The sequence below is a fragment of the Leptonychotes weddellii genome, chromosome 5 (genome assembly GCF_054177405.1).
Source record: "Leptonychotes weddellii isolate Sample4059 chromosome 5, ASM5417740v2, whole genome shotgun sequence".
Taxonomy (NCBI): Eukaryota; Metazoa; Chordata; class Mammalia; order Carnivora; family Phocidae; genus Leptonychotes; species Leptonychotes weddellii.
Genome location: NC_138373.1, coordinates 20352121 through 20361011, shown reverse-complemented (window position 1 = coordinate 20361011; position 8891 = coordinate 20352121). Strand labels below are relative to the sequence as shown.

The 8891-nt window shown below is 54.7% G+C and overlaps 1 protein-coding gene across 1 annotated transcript in view; it reads left to right on the top strand.

Moving 5' to 3' along the window:
• Positions 1-8891, top strand: part of SDR42E2 (short chain dehydrogenase/reductase family 42E, member 2) — a 21250-nt gene that overhangs the window by 4543 nt on the left and 7816 nt on the right. The window contains exons 4-9 of the mRNA XM_081819871.1: positions 871-928; positions 1601-1719; positions 2389-2464; positions 5396-5478; positions 7041-7178; positions 7740-7805. Coding sequence (XP_081675997.1) covers positions 871-928; positions 1601-1719; positions 2389-2464; positions 5396-5478; positions 7041-7178; positions 7740-7805 — 540 coding nt within the window. The remainder of the gene's footprint in view (positions 1-870; positions 929-1600; positions 1720-2388; positions 2465-5395; positions 5479-7040; positions 7179-7739; positions 7806-8891) is intronic.

Genomic DNA, 8891 nt, shown 5'->3' with positions numbered 1-8891 from the left:
GGGCTCGATCCCACGACCCTGAGATCATGACCTGAGCTGAAATCAAGAGTTGGTCGCCTTGGGGCGCCTGGTTGGCTCAGTTGTTAAGCGTCTGCCTTCGGCTCAGGTCATGATCCCAGGGTCCTGGGGTCAAACCCTGCATCGGGCTCCCTGCTTGGCAGGAAGCCTGCTTCTCCCTCTCCCACTCCCCCTGCTTGTGTTCTCTCTCTCGCTGTGTCTCTCTCTGTCAAATAAATAAAATCTTTAAAAAAAAAAAGAAGAGTCGGTCGCCTAACCGACTGAGCCACCCGGGCGCCCCTATTTGAGTTATGTTTAACTTTGCAATTGTATTACCTATTAAACAAAAACAACTGCAATGAGAATAAATATAGTTTAAAATTGACACAGAACCCACCTCCGGGTTGGTTGTGAGAATTAAGTGAGACGTAAAGGCTTCTCCCTGTCCCAGGAAACACAAGCAGCTCTCTCTCTGTAGACAGAACCTCGCTAGAACATGAACAGTGTTACCCTGTCCGTCCGACGGCTAAGGAAACCCAGACTGCCAGAGTGAGGAAATGATCCAACACATTTTGGGTCCCTTTTCTGTGTCACACACTGTACCCAGTCCTGCCACGGGTGTATTCAGTCCTGCCGACCACCCGAGGGGGTCTGCCGTCACTTCACAGACGAGGGAGCTGAGGGCCGCCCCGGGAGACCATGGCAGAGCTGGGCACCAGGGCCCAGGGCTCCTGCACTCAGATCCCTGCGGCTGAGCCCGACATCCTGCAGCCCCCGCCCGGCCCCACCCTAAGCCCACCTTACGGCCTCAGTGGCCTCCTCGAGGAGGTCTGAGCAGCACCACCACTTTCCCACCTCCCTCTTGTCTTTTAGCTGCAAAAAGAGCAGATTGAGTCTATAAATGTTGGAGGCACCAAAGTAGTGATCAATGGTAGGCACTCAGAGCTCAGTGTGACCTGCTGTGTGTTTCCTGCTTCTGTCCCCTTTCCTGCCACAGGCCCAGCTCTGGGGACAGGGGAGGGGAGGAGAGGTGGGACCCTCCTCCCCTCCCCCTGCCCACCCCAGCGGAGGGCCTGTGGGCAGCACATCCTAACTGTGCTGCGGACCTGCCCGGGCCCGCACGTGGGGTGGGTCAGCGTGGCCACAGCCTGTCTGGGGACACAGGCAGCGCGGGGTTTGCATTTCAGGGATTAAGGGTTAGAAAAGTCACTGAAATACAAGACCCACATCTGAGTTCTCTGGGCATGCGACATCCTGTTTTTCTCTCTGATTCTAGAGTGTCTTTTCTTCTGTGCCCCCATCGAGTGAGACTTTCTTCTGACTGGTCCCCTGCAAGGTAGCTCAGGGCCCAGGGCCATACTGGGGAGGAGTGAGCCAGCCTGGCCCCCACGGCCTCACAGAGCAGGGATTGAGCCATCCTCCTCCCCTCCTGAGCATCTCTGGATTCTGGGCCAGGGGCCAGGATGTGTGTCCAAGACTGGGTCCCAGTGGGCACCTCCTCAGCCAACTCCCACTCATGTTGGCCGTGTGTGTGTGCGTGTGTGCGTGTGCGTGTGTGTGTGCATGTGTGTGTGTGTTGCTGTGTGCGCCCCTGTCACTGCAGTCTGTGTCCGTCGGCGGGTCCCAAGGCTCATCTACACCAGCACGGTCAATGTCGTGTTCGGCGGGAAGCCCATAGAACAGGGTGATGAGGACTCTGTGCCATATTTCCCGCTGGAGAAGGTACGTGGCTTCCAGGAGAGGTGGGCGGGGCCACTGGGCCCGGGACCCACAGCCCACAGGGCAGGGATGGGTGGAAACCAGGGTCAACCTCACGACTCAGGGTGAGCCCCATGAAGAAGGGGTCCCCAAAACTGAGTAGCACAAGCCTTCTCCTATTTCAGCTGGTCATGCCAGCAGGGGGTTTGCAATCACACAGACCTGGCCTTGAGCCAGCCAGGCCATGTTCTACCTGTGGGACTCTGCACAAGTCACTTTACTCTGAGCCTCTATTTCTTCATCCGGTCGTGACCACTCCACCCCGTGGGTGTGTGGCGAGCAGGAAATGAGATGATGTATGTGAAAAAGCCACGGACACTAAAGAACCAACTGCAAATAGTCCATCCAGCCCATGTGTGGCATCCGCATCCCAGAGCAAGCCCTGGGGGCCGGCAAGAGCCTCCCTGAGTAGAGGGATCCTGGTTGTCACTGCTCTGAACTCTGCTCCTGTCGCTCCCACCCCGGGGGGGGAAGAAAAGCACGGGGGCTCAGGGCCCCAGGGGGGCCCCCAGAATTTGACCCCTGTGTCGTCTGAAGCAGAGGGGCAGGCCCAGTGCCGGGTGGGCTGGGCAGGCTTCCCCAGCAGGGCCACTGACCCCTGCCTGGTGGCTCCCTTCTCCCTTCCTCTGGCAGCACGTGGACCACTACTCACGAACCAAAGCCATCGCTGACCAGTTGACCCTCATGGCCAACGGAACACCTCTCCCAGGTGAGTATCGTGGGGCCCTGCTGCCGCCCCCAGAGTGCACGGGGGAGTGCGGCTTTTAGCTTCTGTGTCTCTGAGGCTCACCTTCCTTCAATAGGACAGCTCCCCAGGGCCTTCATCCCTCATCACTCCAAATTCTGAACACCTGCTGTGTGCCCGAACCCACTAGGGATACGGTCCCAAGAAAGTCAGGTGCAGTTCTGCCCTGTCCTCGTGTTGCTCACGGTCTTGAGTGGACCAAGAGACTGGATAGAAGTGGGTCTTTTTTCTGCCACGTGGGAGTGGATCTCTCCACTCTCTCAAATAAATAAATCTTAAAAAAAAAAAAAAGAATATGGACAGGTGTAAGTATGACACAGTAGCTGCTCCCACACACTGGCTTAGACTGAAGTGAGTTCAAATCCCGACACCAGCACCTCTTAGCTTTGTGATGTGATCTTGGGCAGTATCCTTTTTTCCATGCCTCAGGTTCCTCATCTGTAACAAAATGCGGGTGATAGTAGAACCTACCTCGAAGAGCTTTTATGAGAATAAAATAATAACAGGCAGTTGCCTGTTTAAAAGGAAGAAAAAAGAATATGGACAGTTTGCATTTACCGAGCGCTTGCTATATGCCCGGCCCTGTTTTACATGCTAATTTTATTTTATTTATTTATTTTTTTTAAAGATTTTATTTATTTATTTGACAGAGAGAGACAGCGAGAGAGGGAACAGAAGCAGGGGGAGTGGGAGAGGGAGAAGCAGGCTTCCCGCCGAGCAGGGAGCCCGATGCGGGGCTCCATCCCAGGACCCTGGGATCATAACCTGAGCCGAAGGCAGACGCTTAACGACTGAGCCACCCAGGCGCCCCTACATGCTAATTTTATATGCAAGTTTCTCAGTAACTCTTTACAGCATCCATGCGAGCTAAGAACCTGAGGGATCCCCTGCTTTCCAAACTGAGGAGCCAGATTGATTTGGAGAGCGAGGGATGCTTGCAACTATAATCCATGGATTTACGGGGGATGAGGCTGAGGCTAAGGGGTGAACTGACTTCATTAAGGTCACATAGCTATTAGGTGGCAGAGGTGGGATTTGAACCCCCCACCCCCACACCAGGGGGGTCTAACACCAGAGCCTGGAGCCTGGATCTGAACCATCGTGCTTCACTGTAGCCACAGCTGAGCAGGCCATTGAGCATGGGTTCTTTTCCGTAAAATCCTCCCCACCCTACCCCGGCACCCTGGACCTATCAGGCCTCGACCCCTGGTCCCAGTGGGAACACACATCCAGCTGTGTTTTCCCAGGGGTTTGACCCTGGGTGGTTGACTTCTTTTCTCTGCCTGGGGCCTTCTCTGGCTAGACCAGCAGCCTGCTAACCAGACACTTAATCCTTTGGCCAAGAATTATTTATACGAGCATCCCCAGCTTTCCGTGGTCAGGAGTCATGGATACTCTGAGCTCCGCCCCTCTGTGACGTAGCTGCCCAGCGCCCCGCCAGCCAATGTCAACTGCAATCAGACCTCCCCCCCACCATGCCCAGGTGACCCAGAGTTTAAAATTAGCTGCAGGCTGTTTACAGAAAAGCTCACCTGATACCTGCCTTCCAGGAGTCCAGCCATGGTCACCCTGGGTGATTTCCAGTCCCTGCTAACACAAGCTGGTCCCTGAGACTCTGCCTCTGACCCAGCATGGAGGGCCCCGGTCTCTGAAGCAGAGCCCCAAGACTGCAAATCTCAGCTCAGTACAAACGGGACAATGGACGGCAAACTTGGTGGCTTAAAACTGAAATGTGTTCTCTCATGGTTCTCACAATTCACAGTCGGGTGTCTGAGACCAAGTTGGGCTGCACTCCCACCAAAGGCTCTAGGGGAGAACCTCCTTGTCTCAGCAGTTTATGGTGGCCCCACTCATTCCTTGGGGTCCACGTGTCTCTTCTCTGTGAGTCCCTTATAAGGACTCACGTTGGATTTGGGGCTCACCGGATAATTCAAGATGATCTCATTTTGAGATCCTTAATTACATCTGCAAAGACACTCTTCCAAATCCGGTCATATCCACAGGTTGTGGGATGTGGACATATCTTTTCGGGGGCCACCACTCAACCCACTCTACTGGCCTCATGGTAAAGTGAGGATATTGGCGGGGAAGCAGTCAGGGTGTTTGGCTATGACCCAAGACACCGGCCCTGGCTAAGTTGCCGGGGACAGGAACTTATAGTGGAAGGATGTGGGATCGTTTCTGGAAAATATATTTCCAGAAAAATGACTACCAGGGCTTGGAAAGGATAGGGTTGGGGAAGCTCCAGGGACTGGGTGGCAGGAGCTGGTGACCAGTCTCTTCAGGGTGAACCCATTCATAGGATTTTAGATCCTGGTGTCGGTGATGCTGAGAGTCACGTTCTTGGGTGAGAATATGTCATGGACCCAGCTTGAGTCCCATGGCCACCACCTCAGGGGAGAGTGAGGCATCTGGCACATCCAGACTGACAGCCCCCTAAGACTTTGTGCAGAGGGGGAGGGGCCCCCAAAGGAAGATGCTGTACACTGTAAAATGGGTGCAGTTGACTGTCAGGGGAGTCAAAGGAAATTACATCTATCGAGTGCCGGGTAAACTCATGGGCCGCGTACATATCTGCATCCAGGTCTTACCTCTGGTTACTGGCCTGTGAGTGTCATGAGGGCAGGGACCATTTCTTGGTTATCCTTGGATTCTCCTCTTGGTTATCCTTGGATTCCCGGGGCCCAGTGCTGGGGGTAGAGGTCAGGCAACCTCCGAATGTTGTTTGTTAAATGACTAACAGATTGAGAGTACTTGAATAAGGAAACCCCAAGGGCCTGTCTTCCCTGCTAACCTGTCCAGGCAAGGATCAGAAGGTGTGGACAGCATTTCTGTGTGTCTCTCCCTGCTGGGCCACCCCTCCCCGGGTCCCTGACCACCCTCCTTGTGTCCTAGGAGGAGGCACTCTGCGGACGTGTGTGCTCCGGCCCCCAGGGATCTATGGCCCTGAAGAGCAGAGGCACCTGCCCCGCGTAGCGGTATGTCAGCCCAGCCCCGGCCCTGAGACTCAGGATGAATCTGGCTGCTGTGTGCATGGATTGGGGCCCTTCCAGTCCACAGTCACTGTGTTGGTCTTGGGGCAACGTCCTGAGCCTGGGGCTCTTAGTTCTGGGAGCTGTCCCTACCCCTAGCAGACCCACCAGGAACAAAGGTCTCAGTGTGTGCCTGCCAGGGTTAGGCACAGGTCGGGGAGTCCCGGAGCTATGACCCCAAAGAGGCAGAGGGAGGCCGTTGTCCCTCCTCAGATATGGGCTCCCTGGTGGCCAGATGGCTCATCCCGTGCTGCCAGCACAAGGGTCTTCAAATAGGAAGCCCCTCTCCAGGGAGAGTCAGGTGCCAGCGACAGAGCTACGAGGGACTGGAGGCCTTGTCCTCAGATTGCTCACAGCCTGGTCGGGAGACAGGAGGCACCGTCACAGAACCAGTGTGGCCAGGGCTACATGGAGGGAAGAATGAGAATACGGGAGCACAGCAGAGGGAGCCTGGCAGGGGAGGTCCAGGATGATGCCTGTGCTGTTTGGAAAGGGAAGAAAGAGTGAACCAAGGAAATGGGGTGGGAGAGGGAAGGTGGTCCAAACGGGGCAGGCAGCTTGGGTACAAACCCGGGAACGAGAAAGGGCGCTGCTCGGGGCTTTGCGACAGATTAGTGAGCAGAACAGAGGATTCCTGCCCTTGTGGGGCTTGTATTCTCCCAGGAGATGGGTAATAAACATGATACATGATAAGGGGTGTTTGAAGGTGCAAGGTGCGTTGGAAAAATGACGGAAAGGGGGAGCAGGGTGTGGGAGCTGGGCGCCCGGGCAGCCGGGGAGCCTCATCAAGCAGGTGGCAGGGTGCATCACACCAGGTTGGAGGGACAGCCTTCCAGGCAGAGGGAAGTCCGAAGCCCCGAGATGGGAGCCTGCCGCACATGCCGCGGGGAGCCCGTGTGGCTGGAGCTGAGTGGGCAAGGGAGTTTGTAGCAGACAGTCGGAGGGTAGCTGGGCCAGAGCAGAAGGGCCCCCTCGGCCGTTGTCAAGACTTCTTTTGGCAGCGTGGGCGTCCGGAAGGTTCTGAGCAGGAACACACAGGATCTAAGATTCAGGGGGATCCCCCTGGCTGTGTGGAGAACAACTGCAGGGACCGTGGATGGAAGTGGGGACCAGTTCGGAGGCTCTTTCGGTCTCCAGGCAGAAAAGAGGGGCAGCAGTTGGGGCGGTGAGAAGCAGGGGGATTCTGGATAGAGTGTTGAGCCAACTGGATTTGCAGATGAGTTGGGCGTGGAATGGAGAGAAGGGAAGGCCAACGGACGCCCCAGGGTTTCAGCCTGAGCCGCAGAGTGCTGTCTAGTGAGATGGGGTTGGGGGGGGGGGCTTGACCAGGAGCTGGAAGGTCAGGCGCTCGCTCCAGGACACGGACAAGTGACCACCACATGGAGACATCGGGACATGGGTCTGGGGCAAAGGGGTCTGGCCTGGAGCTAGAAATGTGGGAGCCATCATCATATAAATGGTATTCAAAGCCACTCCAGACTTGAGTCTGTGTTTATCACCCCATCCAGAGCCACATCAAGAAGAGGCTATTCATGTTCCGATTTGGGGACCGCAGGACACGGATGAACTGGGTCCACGTGCACAATCTGGTGCAGGCACACGTGCTGGCGGCTGAGGCCCTCACCGCGGCCAAGAGCTACGTGGCCGTGAGTCTCCTGCAGTGCTGTCCCCACCTTCCCCCCCAGCTGGCTACGGGCAGGGTACCCCATCCCTAGGGGACTCCTGGCTCACATACATTTCAGCCCAACTCAAGATGGTCGGTGGGACTGTAGGCTCAGGGAAGCTCGGGGTAAGGGGCTCTTTATAGAGCATCATTAGCTCCTTGCAGTGACCCTGTGATGTAGGTGTTGTTGGTCCTGAAGTCATGGTCACCGAATGCTAAGCATTTTATATACACCATCCCGTGTAATCTTCACAATAGCCCAAGAGGGAGATCCTGTTATTTTCTTCCCATTTCTCAGATGAAGGAACTGAGGTACAGAAAGGTTAAGTGACTCTATTGAGGTCACACAGCCAGTCAGGGTGGCAGCCTCAGAATTCAAAGGGAATTGCCCAGGTCTGTCCCCAGGGCTGGGGAATGGCCATGACTCCTCAGTGGCTGCTCAGGAGAATTGGGGAGATCGGGGCAGCTGCTGAGCCATCTGAAAGGGTGGGGTCAGGCTGGGGAGCAGATGCCTCACTGTCCCCCTCCCTGTGTGTCCCCTCAGAGTGGCCAGGCATACTATATCAATGATGGGGAGAGTGTCAACCTCTTCGAATGGATGGCCCCGCTGGTAGGTGTCCAGACATCCACCCACCCCCGCCCCGAGTGAGGATTCAGGGATTCTGCACATCTTCTCTCCTTGTCATCCTTTCCTCCATCCAGAAAATCAGAAGCTTTCACATTAAAAACCAGCTCTGGTGATAGTGTCCACTGGGCAACACCGAAACAGGCTAGAGCTGGGTGTGGCTGCCTCTTTGGGGGACCATGTACTCCCCTGGGTTGCCATAGTCCCTCCCAGCCTGACTCCTGATTTATGTTGACTTGCCCTGTGTGTGTTTGCTTGTGACACCCCCATACTGTGTGACAAAGCTCCACAAGGGGTAAGTAGAAGGTAAACTGAAGCACAGAGGGAGGTGTTGCCCCTGGGGCTTCCTATGCTACCGCCCTTCGGAGAACCCTGGCCTCCTCATCCAGTACCCTACAGACCCCTTCTTGGGGCCAGGGCTGCCTGGAAGGGGTCGACCAGCGGCCCCGTGCTGGAGGATCCATCCTGTGGCATTCAGGCACATCAATGTCAACAGCTTTATTGAGATATTATTCATATACTGTACGATTCACCTATTTAAAGCACATAATTCGATGGTTTTTCATATACTCAGAGTTGTGCAACCATCACCATAATCAATTTTAGAATATTTCCTCATCCTCCAAAAAAGAACTCCCCCCGCAAAATTATGCCTTTACCCCAACCCCGCCCCGAGCCCCATACAACTCCTAGTCTACTCTCTGTTTCTGTAGACTTGCCTCTTTGGACATGTCCTGTAAGTGGAATCATACAATATGTGAACGAATGTGTTAGGCTTCTTTCATTTGACCTCATGCCTTCAAAGTGCATCCACGTGTAGTCTGCATCCTTTCAGTATTCATTCCGTTCTATTGCCAAAAAATATTCCCTTCTAGGGATATACCACATCTTGTTAATCTTTTCATCAGTTGATAGAACTAGGGGTTTTCTACTTTGGGGCTACTATGAAAATGCCACTGTGAACATTAGTGTATACATATTTTGTGTACGTATGTTTTCATTTCCCTTGGGTGTGTACCCCGGGGTGGTAGTGCTGGGTCTGGTGGTAGCTCTCTGTTTAAATTTTTTTTT